We start from the raw sequence: 15,193 nt of genomic DNA, 5'->3' as shown, positions 1-15,193 counted from the left end.
CCATTCCTCTTTCAGCTATTCGCTGTTACACCTGTCTCAGCTATTCCCAGCATTCCTAGCTGCTCCTCCTCCAGCCATTCCCAGACTCTGCTCCCTCAGCCATTCCCAGCCACTCCTCTCCCAGTCGTTCCCAGCCATTCACAGCCACTCGTCTCAAATCCATTTCCGGCCACTTCTCTCAGAGCCATTCACAGCCATTCCTCTCCCAGTCATTTCCACCCACTCCTCCCACAGCTAGACCCCTCCTAGCCTCTCCAAGCCAATGCCAACCAATACTCTCCCAGCCATTTCCAGCCATTTCTCTTCCAGCCATTCCCAGCCATTCTCAGCCACTCCCCTTCCAGCTAATCCTCTCCTAGCCATTCTCAGCAATTCCCAGTTACTCCCCTCCCAGCCATTCCCAGCAACTCCTCTCCCAGCCATTCCCAGCCGCTTCTCTCCCAGCCACTCCTTTCTCAGCTATTCCCAGCCACTCCTCTCCCAGCCATTACTAGCTAACCCTCTCCTAGCCACTCCTCTTCCAGTCATTCCCAGCCACTCCTCTCTCAGCTATTCCCAGCCACTTCTCTCCCAGTTATTCACAGACACTTCTATCCCAGCCATTCTTAGCCACTCGCAGCTACTCCTCTCCCTGTCATTCCCAGCCACCCTTCTCTTAGCCACTCCTCTCCCAGCCAATCCCTGCCACTCCTCTCCCAGTTTCTCCCAGGCACTCCAGCTTCTCCCAGCCGAACCCAACCATTCCTCTCTCAATCTCTTCCAGTCATTCCAAGCTACACCCCTCCCAGCCACTCCTCTCGCGGCCATTTTCAGCCGCTCCTATCCCAGCCATTCCCAGCTACTCCTCTCCTAGACACTTCTCTCCCAGCTATTCCCAGCCACTCTTCTCACAGCCACTTCTCTCCTAGCTACTCCTCTCCCACCCATTCCCAGCCAATCCCAGCCACTTCTCTCCCAGCAGTTCCCAGTCACTCCTCTCCCAGCCATTCCCAGCCACTCCTCTCTTAACCATTCTCAGCCATTCATAACCACTCTTCTCCCAGCTTCTCCCAGCCACCTCTCCCCCAGCCATTCCTAGCCCATCTTCTCCCAGCCATTCCCAATTACTCCTCTCCCAGCCGTTCCCAGCCTCTCCTCTCCTAGTCAATCCCAGACAGTCCTCTGCATTCCAATCCCAGCCTCTCCTCCTATCCTATTCTATGGTAACCTTTCCTACTCCAACGGGTGGGGATGGCAGTTCCCCCCTGGGCAGCTCCTTCACCATACTGTGTGTTTTGTACCCACGCTTCCCTCACGCAATCTTAAAGTTCATCATGAGCACCCAACACATTTGTTGGTAAACTTGGTCTACTTCCGCATATTCTGGTTACGTTAATTCATATTAAACATTTATCATAATTTTATTAATATTTATTAATATTATATTAAGTATATTCTTAGCAGATAATTTTATTTATTTATTTTGATTTTTTTTTAAGTTCTTAAGAGGGATTTGAACGCTTACGTCCAACACTCAAAGTCCTCCAGACCGTCACTCTGTCCACTGGGCCATGGGAACCTCAACACACCTCAGGGTAAAGAAGATATATTTGAACACAGTATTTCCCTCCCTGTGTTCATGCCGTACCAAAAGTTCAATAAGAATAACTACTGTCGATTTTAATGTAAACATTTACATTCACAACGATAATAAGATAAAATTAAGTATTGTGGACTGTTGTGGGAGTAGCAATCATGGCGTGCAAACAGCAGTAGATGAGATTAAAGAGCTTGTGTGTGGAGCCGCCTGTGGGAACCCTCCCCTGTGTTGCGTGGTGACTGGCACACGTGCTTCACCACTACCACCACCACCACAACACACCACTACACCCTTAAAGCACTCGCTTGTTATTCACGCAGGATTTACCTACCAGCAGAAAGAAAGCTTCCGGCGGGGAGGGAGGGCGGCGGGGGAGGCGTTAAAGAGGAGGGGGTAGGGGGACCAGGGGAGGCCGAGGACGTGTGTGTGCTTTCATTTTCTTTTTTTTTAACACGTCAAACAAATATCGTTGTAAGTCACCGCCCAGTAAACCACCCCTTACAAATTAATCATCCTAGCGACACTCTATGTGTGTGTGTGTGTGTGTGTGTGTGTGTGTGTGTGTGTGTGTGTAGGACAGCTGTCATTGATAATATAAATCATTATAAATACAGAAGCAGTCTGTGACAACCTCACTCATCCCTGCCGTTCTCCTCTTTCTCCTTCCTTTATTCGCTTTTCATTCTATCTCTCCCTCCTGTACATATCTGAAGAGAGAGAGAGAGAGAGAGAGAGAGAGAGAGAGAGAGAGAGAGAGAGAGATTTCGTTCAGTTTGTGTCCATTCTAAGTATTATTGTTATTCTTATTAATATCATAACTACTAAAATAATAAATGTAAGAAGAATAATAATCATTATCGTAAAGTGCATTGTTCTTTTTTATACCTGCAGTACAATCAAGATCCAGCGAGTCTGGTTGGATCTTGCCTACAATAATTCAGCAAACACACACACGCCCTCGGCCGCCCCTGGCCTCCATACTCCCTTCTCTTTAACTCTTTCCCCGCTACATCTTCCTCCCCGTCAGAAGCTTTCACCCTGCCGATAATTAAATCTCATGTGTAGAACAAGTGAGTGGTGGAAGGGCATTCAGCCGTCAAGAGACTGTCACCAACTTTTTTTAGGTGACTGTACGAGCTGGCAAGACTCGCTCCTACGGCGCATTCAGCAGTCATTAGTTCCACCTTGACATAGTGGTGGTGTACCTCGCCCGTATCAGCACCTGGCTCTGTGTGCAGCGCGGGGAAAGGTTGAAGACCGCTGGGATAAAACAAGACGCAAGGTAAACTTCATTAAGATATGATAACCAGGATCATAAGTTTTTTTCTTTTATTTTCTTTCACATTTCAAACTATAAAAGTCTCATTCACGAAAAACTGCTCTTCACAAAGGACTGTATTCTGAAACACTTCCGCTCCGCACCTCCACTACTTTCAAAAGACTCGAGGCAGATGAAGGCACACTGGTTTTTGAGTGTTTATACAGTGCTAGTGACAGATTAACAAGATTTCTACATTATTATTAAGAGAAACAGACTTGAAAAACCGGCTAATCATCTCTGTGGCCTTTAAAAGTAGTCATGATGAGAGAGTAGAGTGTTTCTGAATATGGGCGTATTTGGTAAGTTACACGGGTTTTTAAAGATGTAGTTATGGTTCTAGTGATAGATTAACAAGATTTCTACATTATCATTAAGAGAACCCGGCTAATTATTTATGTGGCTTTTAAAAATAGTTGTGTTGAGAGAGCTGAATGCGGGCCAGACACGCACAGCTTAACTACAGCGAGTCAGGAAGGAAAACAAGCATAAAACCACGAAACAGCTGGGGAAACAAGCACCACGCCCCAAATGTCTCAAAGTAAAGACAGACACATCAGGATTCACGAAAGGAAACTGCATTTCACACAGCCACGGACAGGCAAAGTTAACAAAACTGAGATAGGAAGTAAAACAAGCTTAAAATCATGAAACATCTGAGGACACAAGCACCACGCCCCAAATACCTCATGGTAAAGGCAACATTCTCCATTGATAGGCAGAAAAACCGCTATTCACGCAGACACGCACCTCTAAATTTAAACAAACTTAACTCAGGAAAGAAAACAAGCTTGAAAAAAAAAAAAATGACAGTGAGGAACATAAGCACCACACCTTAAATACTTCAAAATAAATTGAACATTTTCAACTGAGACAAAAAAAAAAAATAAAAATAAAAATAAATAAATAAATAAAATAATAATAAAAAAAACCCTGCTCTTTACAGACACGTACAGGTAAACTTAACTAAGGCGAGTCAGAAAGTAAAACAAGCTTAAAGAATCATATAACAGAGCCGGGGACAGAAGCACCTCACCCAAAATGCTTCAAGACAAAGGCAACATTCTCCCTTGATATACAAACAGCCTCGTCCCAACGATTCATCTAAGGATCTGTTTGTGACGCTAAATTCTCCATAGCTTTGAGTACACCCTTCAGGACCCGCATGAGACTGGAAAAACTATCCCTCTTCATCTCTGGAACATCTTGGAAAGACAGAAGAACCATATAAACAGCCTGGAGTAAGCGGTAGCAAGTCCACACCACCACAGGCACCGCGTTGAGTTGTCTTTATTAAGTCTCCCTTCGTCTAGACCTCATTTTTTTCTTTTCTCTAAACTGCGTGTGTTTGAAGGAGAGACTATCCTGTGTGTTCCTGAGGCTGGCGTTGATGTTAGTGGTCATTCTTCTCAATACTGAGACCATTTCCAGCTCAGATTTGAGTCGGTGAAGGACTTGGAAGGTTATATTATGGATTTTTGCTATGAATTCCGTGGTTTTTGTTAATGGGAGGGTGGTGTGCGTGCGTGAAAGAGGTGGGTAACTTAGATTTTCTCTTATTTTGGGTTTATCTTCATCGTTTTCTGTCCTTTCACTTCCTTCATTTCCCTTCTTTTCTACTCCATTGTCACTATTCACCTATTTATCAGTTCTTCCTTTTTTCCCCTTCCTATCTCCCACTTCCACATTACTCCTGCCTTTCACCTCTTCCGCTCTCTCACACAGTCTATCCATCTCTTCCACCAACACCTCCACCTGTTTCTCCTACTCCACATAATCCATCTCGCTTCTCTCCACTCTCTTCCACTCCTTCCACCCGCCCAAGAGGGAGGTGGAGGAGAGGAGGGCCTCGTGGAGGAGAGAAGTAGGGTGGTAGTGACTCCTGTATCCACTTATCCACCTTCTAAGAACCTGTAATGCATTTTCTGTCTCCTGCGATAGGCGAGTGGATGAGAGGAGAGGTGGATGAGGAAGAATAGGATGTTTTATACTTTCCATACCCTTATTGGAACTCTCAAACGCTATCTTCTTTTTGTGTTTATCGTCCTTTATTTCTGCCTCTTCTGTTTCATCAGCATCGTCTTTTCTTGTTCCTATTTGGGATTGACGTATGATTATGACGATGATAATAACAATAGTAATAATAATAATAGTAGTAGTAGTAAAAATAATAATAATAATAATAATAATAATAAATATCATTATTATTATTATTACTATTATTATTATTATTATTAATATTATTATTATTATTTCATCATTATTTGCCATCTTGCTATATGGATACATAAATTACTTTTTTTTTCATCTCTCCTGTTAATTTTTAATCTCACAACCTCCTCCCCCTCCTCCTCTTCTGCTTACTACTACTATTACTACTACTACTACTACTAGTGTTATACCAATGCCACCACAATACCGGAAAAGCCACAGCTTGAAACATACCTTCAGTCATTCCACTTTCTTCTCTTCTTTCTTCAATTTCCACCTCTCCTCCTCCTTCTGCGCCTCCTGCTCTTCCTACTGTCACAGGAGCAGCAAGGGCATGGTCGAGGGTAGTGTAGAGAGCCGTGTGTTGGGCAGTGATCACCTGCGAAGGCACCTTATTGGCCCACGCAAAGAGGCACCGCAAGGAACACTCCAGCTGGAGGAGCAGTGCCAGGCCCACCCAGTGCCTGCAGGAGGGGGTGAAGGTGGTGCTTATGAGAAAGGGATCAAGGAGTAACTGCAGAAGGAGGTGGTGTAGGTGGTGGTGGTGGTGTATAAAGGAAGAGATGAAGGGTAACTGCAGGAGGTAGTGACTGGAAAGGGATGGTGTGTTCTGGTGACATCAAGAAACACAGCTGCCCCCACTGAACTACAGACATCTGGAATGACTTAAGTGAAGATGTGGTTATGATGTTGTGCTAATTTGCTGCCAGATGACAATACTCCGTAAGTGAAAAATAGTGAAATGAAAGCATCAAAACACACTCCAGATCTAGATGAAGACAACCAGGCAAACACAAACAAAACAGGCAAACACCAAACAGGCAAACACAACCAGGCAGACACAGCAAGGCAAACACAACAAGGCAAACACAGCAAGGCAAACAAAGCAATCGTCATTCTACCATTACGGTCGTTTCGCTCGGAGGTAACTTACGGGTGTACTCTTACCTATATCTCTAGAAGTAGTTAACATGATGTGATTTTTACCAAGATAGTACTAATGGCTAAAGAGGATAATGAGACTATCCAGAACATTCTGTATTCATTGCTGTTCTTGATATTAATTGTTAAAGAGGACGTTGCAGTCGTGCAAAACTTAGTGAGATTATAAGAAAAAATCAAAATATTTTAAATGGAGGTTGTAGATGAAGGTTTAAGCTTTGAAAATCAGCATAAATTTTGTCAAATACCATTTCAGTTTTTCCCACAAAAAATAATAAATGCCGTTATGGTCGTTTCAATAATTTCGTTACCGTCATTTCACTGCGATTCCCTTAAGAAATCACACAAAAATAATGACAATAATTAAGTACCAGAACATAAATGGCTTTTTGGATCACCCTAATATGCATACATACATATACATATAATATATATTGTAACACCCACTCAGGGGCGTTAGACAAGTGTATTTCTTCTTGGTATATTATTACGCCAGATTATTGACACTCATTGATTCTTGTGTGTGTTTACTTGTCCCATATGGTGAACGTAAGAGTGAATGTGAGGGTGAACGTGAGGGTGAACGGTCCAACTGGAGAAGGACCCTTAATTAATCTCTATGCAATACAAAATTAACATAAGTAACATTACAAAGTCCACATGAAGGCATTAGAGCAACACATTGAAATCACTATGCACACGTGTCAAAAAAAAGAAAAATAAATTAACAAATACATGATAAATAAACTACTAGCTAACAAGCTATGGTGACTATCCTTACGGTGTAAAGACAGTTCTGGGTCACATAAATCTCACATGAATTTTTGATTACTTAACTATGACAATTTACGTTGAAATATCACAAAAAACACAACATATATGTAACAGTTCTGGGTGTAACGTAAAGTAAATACAACAGGAGAGAATAACAAGCAACAAAGTACTACACTTTCCTGATATATTCCTAAACCTATCACAAATATAATAGAGAAACACTCACCAATCTCTGGCGCTCACAGGAAGGAAATAAATCCACAGGTTTAAATCCGATAAGGTGTGTGCGGCTGCTATACCACAGATAGACTGCCGGCTTTACCTTCCTCCCTGAGCTACCTTCCCTCGGTTTACCGCTCGAGGGATTCATACACAAATGAAACACTCATTAACACTCATTATTCCTAGGTAGTTATCATATGAAACGAGCAAATACTATGAAACAAACAAATATGAAACGAGCAATATACAGAAATAATTTGTATAGTGACCACCATCAAACACCATGTGTTACATATATATATATATATATATATATATATATATATATATATATATATATATATATATATATATATATATATATATATATATATATATATATATATATATATATATATATATATATATATAAAGCAAAAATAATGGCAATAAAAGTACCAGGACATAAATGGCTTTTTGGATCACTATATATATATGAATAAATAAATATATATATATATATATATATATATATATATATATATATATATATATATATATATATATATATATATATATATATATATATATATAAAGCAAAAATAATGGCAATAAAAGTACCAGGACATAAATGGCTTTTTGGATCACTATATATATATGAATAAATAAATAAATATATATATATATATATATATATATATATATATATATATATATATATATATATATATATATATATATATATATATATATATATATATATATATATATATATATATATATATATATATATATAACTACCAGTTGTTTATTGATTAGGAAAACAACAGAACGCCTGACTTCTGATCTTTCTAAAATTTCTGAATGGGTCAGAGCAAACCTGATATTGTTCAATGCCTCAAAATTTTAATTCCTTCATCTATCAACTTGACACAACTTTCCAGACAACTATCCCCTCTTCATCAACGACACTCAACTGTCGCCCTCTTGTACACTGAACATCCTTTACTTGTAATCTGAACTGGAAACTTCACATCTCATCTCTAGCTAAAACAGCCTCTATGAAGTTATGCATTCTGATACGTCTCCCTCCGTTTTACTCACTCCCCCAGCTGCTAACTCTGTACAAGGGCCTTATCCGTCCATGTATGGAGTATGCTTCACATATCTGGGAGGGTTTCACTCATACCACTCTTCTAGACAGGGTAAAATCAAAAGCTTTTCATCTCATCAACTCCTCTCCTCTTGCTGACTGTCTTCAGCCTCTCTCTCATTGCTGTAATGTTGCATCTTTAGCTGTCTTCTACCACTATTTTCATGCTAATTGCTCTTCTGATCTTACTAACTACATGCCTCCCTTCCTCCCGCGGCCTCGCTGCACGAAACTCTTCTTTCTCTCATCCCTGTTCTGTCCACCTCGAATGCAAGAGTTAACCAGCATTCTCAATTATTCATCCCTTTCTCTGGTAAACTCTGGAACTCCCTGCCTGCTTCTGTATTTTCACCTTCCCATGACTTGAATTCTGTTGTTTGGAAGCTTGATATTATCATCTTTAAGAGGAAGAGTTAACTCATAATGCCCATCCTTCAGCAGATGTACTCCTTCTTTCATCTTACTCACAAACCTTTTATTTTCATATGATAATGGAGTGTCACCTGACTTTCCATCACCGAAGTCAAATTCAAACATATCCCTCACATGAGAAGGATTAATCATCTCTGGTTTTAGTAGGAACCACTAAGAAATTAATGCTCTTTTCTTCATTAATTTCTACTTCTTGTGTCACTGTTCTGCAGACTACCACTGTATCCTCCACTGGACTTGTATGAGGAGAGATTCTATCAATGATCCCCCAACCTAGCTCTGTCCTACATGCATAGGGATGCTTCTTACTATCGCCTGCTATTTGCTCTTCTGCCATAATGGCTTCTGCACAATCAAGAACAATGAGTAGTCCTATGTCAACATTTGGGTCATATGTCATTAGTTTGTCAGAGATCGCCTTCAAGTGGGGCCAGTTACAAGCAGTCTTGGACCTTGGCATCTGACTTTATCTAGCTGAAATGTTTTCTGTTGAATATGCTGAAGGGATTGATATATCCACTTCTTCATTATAACCTCTCACTCACTTCTCCATGAACATTAAGAGAATCAGTGATTTGTTTTCCACTTATTGTGTGAATATTAAGTGACATTGGTGGGCTGCTGACTTCCAATTTATCCAGAGTACTTTCCTTGATGAATGATGCATCAGACTGCTCATCCAGCATTCCATGCACTACTGGAATAGCTGGGAGAGAAGCTGGGAGTGGCTAGGAGAGGCTGGGAATGGCTGGGAGAGCCTGGTAATGGTTGTGGGAGAAGAGGCTGGGAGAAAAGTGGCTGTGAATGGCTTTGTATGGCTGGGAGAGGGTGGGAGGGGTGTGGTTGAAAATTGATGGGCAGGATCACCTTTGTGTGTCCGGGGTAGGAGTGGCTTTGAGAGGCAGGGAGGGCAGTGGGTGGAAATGGCTGGGGGAGATGGGGATGGGAGAGACTGTGAGGGCATTGGTTAGGAATGGCTGGGAGAGGAGTGGCTGGGAATGGCTGTTAGGGGAGTGTCTGGAATTGGCTGCGAGAGGAGTATCTGGTAATGGTTGGGAGAGGAATGGCTGGTAACGGTTGGGAGGACAGTGTCTGGGAATGGCTGGCGGAGGAGTGGCTGGGAGAGAAGTGGCTGGGAAAGGAATGGCTGGGAATGACTGGGGGATGAGTAGCTGGGAATGACTGACAGATTAGTGGCTGGGAGAGAAGTGGCTGGGAAAGGAGTGGCTGGGAATGACTAGGGAAGGAGTTGCTGGGAATGGCTGAGGGAGAAGTAGCTGGGAGAGACTGGGAGAGGAATGGCTGGGAATGGCTGCTAGGGGAGTGTCTGGAATTGGCTGGGAGAGGAGTAACTGTTAATGGTTGAGAGAGGAATGGCTGGTAATGGCTGGGAGGGCTGTGTCTGGGAATGGCTGGGGGAGGAGTGGTTGGGAATGGAATGGCTGGGAATGACTGGGAGAGGAGTGGCTAGGAATGGGTGGGAGAGGAGTGGTTATAGGAATGGCTTGGAAAGGAATGGCTCCTCTCCCAGCCACTTCCAGTCACTCTTCTCACAGCCATTTTTAGCCTCTCCTTTTCCAGCCATTCCCAGCCACTCCTTTCCCTGCCATTCACAGTCACTTTTCCCCCAACCATTCCTAGCCACTCCCATCCCAGCCTCTCCCTGCCATTGCCAGCCACTCCTCGCCCAGCCATTCCTAGCCACCCCTTTCCAAGCCACTCCTCTCCCAGCTATTCCCAGCTACTCCTTTCCCAGCCATTCACAGCCACTCCTTTTCCAGCTATTCACAGCCACTCCTCTCCCATCCATTCCCAGCCATTCACAGTCACTCACTTCATCAATTCTTCTTTGCACTGTACTGTTACTTAATGGCAAATCTTTAAGAACAGAGTGAGAATTTTTCTTCATAACACTTTCTATAACTTTAATAGCTGGGATTATGATACCCTCACCAATAGTGTGTGCCTTTCCTTTCTTTGCTTTCATGAGGGAGATGTTATATGAAGCTCTTAAACCTCCTTCAGTATCACCACTGACGGGTGCTTTGAAAAAAGTCTTGATATTTGATCGTCTTTTGAGTTTTCTTTCAGTTCTTTCTTTCAGTTTTCTTTCAAGGTCTTTGTTTTTCTTATCACAGTGAACCGTTTCAAGGTGGTGCTTCATCTTTGCAGGCTTCATGGCATCATTACTGAAAGTCTTTTCACACAAGTGACACAATGGCATGGTGTCATTGGTTAATGAAGTAATGAATCCATATTTCAAATATTTCTGAGAACACTGACGGCATTTCTTCTTAGCAGCAACGACAGCCATTGTGCTTGTTACACACAGTTTTCAATGTGTCACAATAATCAGTTCGCGGACCACACTTACGGGAGCTGAGCGTGCGCTGAACTAATGAGTGCGAGACAGCGAGAGAGACATAGGCGGGGTGGGGTGGGGAGGGGGGATACGTTCACTGGCTCAGTACGGGACAGAGACAAGAATGCATTGTGTACAGATCCTAGTACAGACAGTAGAGCTGCGAGACACAATGAGGGGTAGGGATTGGTTGAAGGTAGTGTTGCCAGCACTGCTGAAATTTCTGAAGATTCACTGACAATTTGACCTATTGTTTGAATTCAAGAAATTATTATAATTAAAAATAATAGTAATAATTATGTCTGGTATTCTTCAGATTTTTGCAAATTATTTTTGAGAATTTCTAATGAGAGGTTTCAACGGTCCCTTAGACCCCAGCAGTAAATATTCTTCGATCCCTTGGTTATTCATTGACCTCCTTTTGACCCCCTAATTATTCATTGACCCCATTTTGACCCACTGATTATTCATTGACCCCCTTTAACCCCCTGGTTATTCATTGACCCACTTTTGACCTTCTTGGTTATTCATTGACCCCCTTTTAACACCCTAATTATTCATTGACCCCTTGGATGGTCCCATCAACCCCTGAGGATCGATATTGACCACTTTGAGAACCCCTGCTGTATGTGCTGGTGCTGGTGGTGGTGGTGGTGGTGGTGGTGGTTCCCTGTAAATCATTAAAAGGGGATGTTTTTTTTACTTATTTCTGTTGTTTTATTGTTTCTTTGTTGTTGTTATCCTATGTGTGATTATGGATTTTCTTTTTATGTGTGTGTGTGTGTGTGTGTGTGTGTGTGTGTGTAGATGGCTCTCCTACAGTGCTGTCATCAAGAGGATGCTGGAACAATGGGGTGCTCTGCAGCTCTTTTTCACAGACTTACACAATCAGCAGAGTAAGAGCTATTCACACGCACTAAAGAATGCTTATGAACTATTGCATATTCCTTTTGTTAGACTATATTATTGCTTCCTTGAATCAGTGTTGCCCAGATTCACCCACTTTAACCTTCATTTTCAAAGTGAAAGAGTTGTGATAAATGCACGTCATAGTCAAGTTTGTAGTCTGTACAAGAATATACTGTTGACGTTCATGAAGAGAGACAGTGTGATGAAGCAACCGCTCGGTAATAATGAACCAAGAAATGAGCGTGAATGGAATATGCTGAAACAGGTGTACTTAGGAGCTTCGGTGCCTGAAAGAGTAACGAGTACTCTTGATCTGTATAAGGATAGAGACGAAATGACTGAATTCCAGAAGAGATGCAGATCTTTCCTTGTCACAGCTGCAGAACAGATCAAGAAGAGACTTGATTTTGAGGACCCAGTTCTCTCAATACTGTCTATCTTGGAGGCAGCCTACGTCCTGGGTAAGAAAGAAGTAAACGAATCTAGTCTGGTTACTCAGGCAGTTCATCTTCCACACATAATTGGTGGAGATTATGCCACACTGCAGCAACTGGATGACGAATGGAGGAAGCTTGAGTTTGAAGATCTCCCAGAAAACATGATGAGTGGGGGGAAGGAAATGGAAAAATAAAAGATAAAGCTCCTGATTTGTTTTGGGGTGAGATAAGGCTGATTCTGGATAGTGAGCGATGCTCTAAGTGCAAGTGAGTGTCTGCCTTTGCGCTAGCATGCCTTTCATTGCCCCATGTAAATGCAGATTGCAAAAGATGTTTTTGGGACATAAACAGAATGAGAACTGAAGACAGAAACAAACTCAAAACAGAATCAGTAAGAGACATTTTTTTTTTAGCAAAACAATCTGTAACAAGCAAAGGAAACCGTAACTGCACCTCATCCCAGCCATCCAGGAGCATGATAAGGAGCATCACTTCCCAAGGGCTATATCTAACTGGTGTAGAAAGTGACCCAAACTCTCCAAAAATCCACGGTGACTCAGCCATTGACCTACAAAATGGTGAGTATATGATAGCGTCTCGTAACATGCAAGGCTTCTCAGAACTTATATCAAATGCCTAACAAAAAACTTATTGGTGTCTAGTGTTCCAATGGTATATTTTGTGATATTTTGCAGAACTGAGAAAAAATAGGTGAATCTTGGTGTATGATAATCTAGCACAAAATACGATAATTTTTATGGGTGTGTACGATAATTTCGGGACAAATCTGGGAACACTGGTCATTCACGGCCAAGTTGCGCTCAGACAAAGATGAGCAGAAAGGTAACCGAGGTAAATACTTTTAATTTTGTAGTAAAAATTGATTGTCATATTGCCAAGTTGATTGCATGTATTGTTAATGAATACTGTAATATGTTGAAAGTTTCATATCAGTACATAATGTTATTTTATAGGAAATTTAGACTAAGAACTTGTTCGCATTTGTTACAGTCATGCCTACCTCATCAATAAATGTGAGAGAGAGAGAGAGAGAGAGAGAGAGAGAGAGAGAGAGAGAGAGAGAGAGAGAGAGAGAGAGAGAGAGAGAGAGAGAGAGAGAGAGAGAGAGAGAGAGAGAGAGAGAGAGAGAGAGAGAGAGAGAGAGCTGCCTTTCCTCGAACCTACGATGATGTGTGCGATCAGTAAAATGGATTACCTAAGAGCTAATGAAGACCTGCTGGTGCAGCTACAAAGATTAGACAAATACAAGAAATTAGACAAATAAAAATATTAGACAAATAAACATTGAAACTTATGTAGAATCTAGAACTTCTAGTAATATTGATAGAATCGCCTACTTAAACAAGTATACAACTGGTGAAGCAAAGGATGCTATTAAAATGTTAATGTACCTTAACTGATGCTGACTATGGGCAGGCAAAGAAAATTTTTAGGGAGAGATTTGGAAACAAAAGTGTCATAGCTGATGCTTACACAAGAAAGTTAATGAATTGGCCACCAGTCTCTAAGCATAATGGTCTGGCCTTAACAGTACTCTTGGATTTTTTGAAGTGCTGTCTAGCTGCAATAAAACACTCTTCTCACTTGTAACTTCTGGACGACCCCAGGGAGCAGAGAAAGGTACTAACAAAACTCCCTGATCATATGGTTCATGACTGGAGAAAACAAGTGATGACATATCTCGACACTAACAGTAACAGCAGCATTCCTAGTAGTGATGATGAGCACCAAACACCCTTTGAAATGTTATGTAAATTTATCCAGAAGGAAGCGAAAGGAGCAAGCAATCCCTTTGTTTCCTGGGATTCAGTAAATAGGGAAGTAAATAACTGGAACAAAACTGAAACAAGCAGCCAAATGGAAACCAAGGGAATCAAACACCATGACAAAGAATAGAGGGAGCAGAACTTTCATGGCTATATCAATTGAAGAAAAACCAATGTGTTCATTGCAAAGTAAAGTGAATGTACAAGCCAACAAACAATATCCCTGGGAGCAGGAAAGGAAAGGACAGTTCTGTCACTACTGTACAAAGGATCATGACTTAGATGATTGCAAGGAATTTGCCAAACTTGATAGTAATACCAGGTACACATTTGCTAAAGAAAGATGGTTATGTACAGGGTATTTAAAAATGGGTCACAAAGGGAAAAATTGTAGAAAAAGGAAATTATGTAAAGTATGTCAGAGATACCATCCCACAGCTCTTCACAATGGTGACATGACGAGAACTGAGAGCCAAAGGGTGCCAGAACAAGCAACTCAGCCTAAAAGTGATAACAAATCCACAGTAGTAGTAGCAAATAAGGTCAAATTGATAGAATCAGTGACATATGACATGCACACCATGACAGTTCCTGTATGGTTACATCATGTTAATAATGAAGAGAATAAAATTTTAGTGCATGGACTGCTGGATGAGCAGTCTGATGCTTCATTCATCAAGGAAAGTACTCTGGATAAATTGGAAGTCAGCAGCCCACCAATGTCACTTAATATTCACACAATAAGTGGAAAACAAATCACTGTTTCTATAAAGTTCATGGACTTAAAGTGAGAGGTTATAATGAAGAAGTGGAAATATCAATCCCTTCAGCATATTCAACAGAAAACATTTCAGCTAGATAAAGTCAGATGCCAAGGCCCAAGACTGCTTGTAACTGGCCCCACTTGAAGGCGATCTCTGACAAACTAATGAAATATGACCCAAATGTTGACATAGGACTCCTCATTGTTCTTGATTGTGCAAAAGCCATTATGGCAGAAGAGCAAATAGCAGGTGATAGTAAGAAGCATCCCTATGCATGTAGGACAGAGCTAGGTTGGGGGATCATTGATAGAATCTCTCCTCATA

At 41.5% G+C, this 15,193-nt stretch overlaps 2 protein-coding genes across 2 annotated transcripts; both read right to left on the bottom strand.

The window, feature by feature from the left end:
• Window positions 1-4,268: 4,268 nt before the first annotated feature.
• LOC135092591 (uncharacterized) lies at window positions 4,269-7,120 on the bottom strand. The gene is made up of 3 exons (XM_063991201.1): window positions 7,051-7,120; window positions 5,343-5,572; window positions 4,269-4,990 (listed from the first exon to the last, which is right to left on the bottom strand). The coding sequence occupies exons 2-3, from the start codon at window positions 5,350-5,352 to the stop codon at window positions 4,662-4,664; spliced, it is 339 nt and encodes a 112-aa protein (XP_063847271.1). The 5' UTR covers window positions 5,353-5,572; window positions 7,051-7,120; the 3' UTR covers window positions 4,269-4,661.
• A 3,231-nt stretch (window positions 7,121-10,351) lies between these two features.
• On the bottom strand, window positions 10,352-10,924 carry LOC135092601 (zinc finger BED domain-containing protein 5-like). Its single transcript, XM_063991206.1, has one exon. The coding sequence runs from the start codon at window positions 10,922-10,924 to the stop codon at window positions 10,352-10,354; it is 573 nt and encodes a 190-aa protein (XP_063847276.1).
• Between the last annotated feature and the right edge of the window lie 4,269 nt (window positions 10,925-15,193).

Source organism: Scylla paramamosain, chromosome 40 (genome assembly GCF_035594125.1).
Source record: "Scylla paramamosain isolate STU-SP2022 chromosome 40, ASM3559412v1, whole genome shotgun sequence".
Classification (NCBI taxonomy): Eukaryota; Metazoa; Arthropoda; class Malacostraca; order Decapoda; family Portunidae; genus Scylla; species Scylla paramamosain.
Note: the sequence above shows the minus strand (reverse complement) of the source record. Positions and strands in the feature narration are given on the sequence as shown.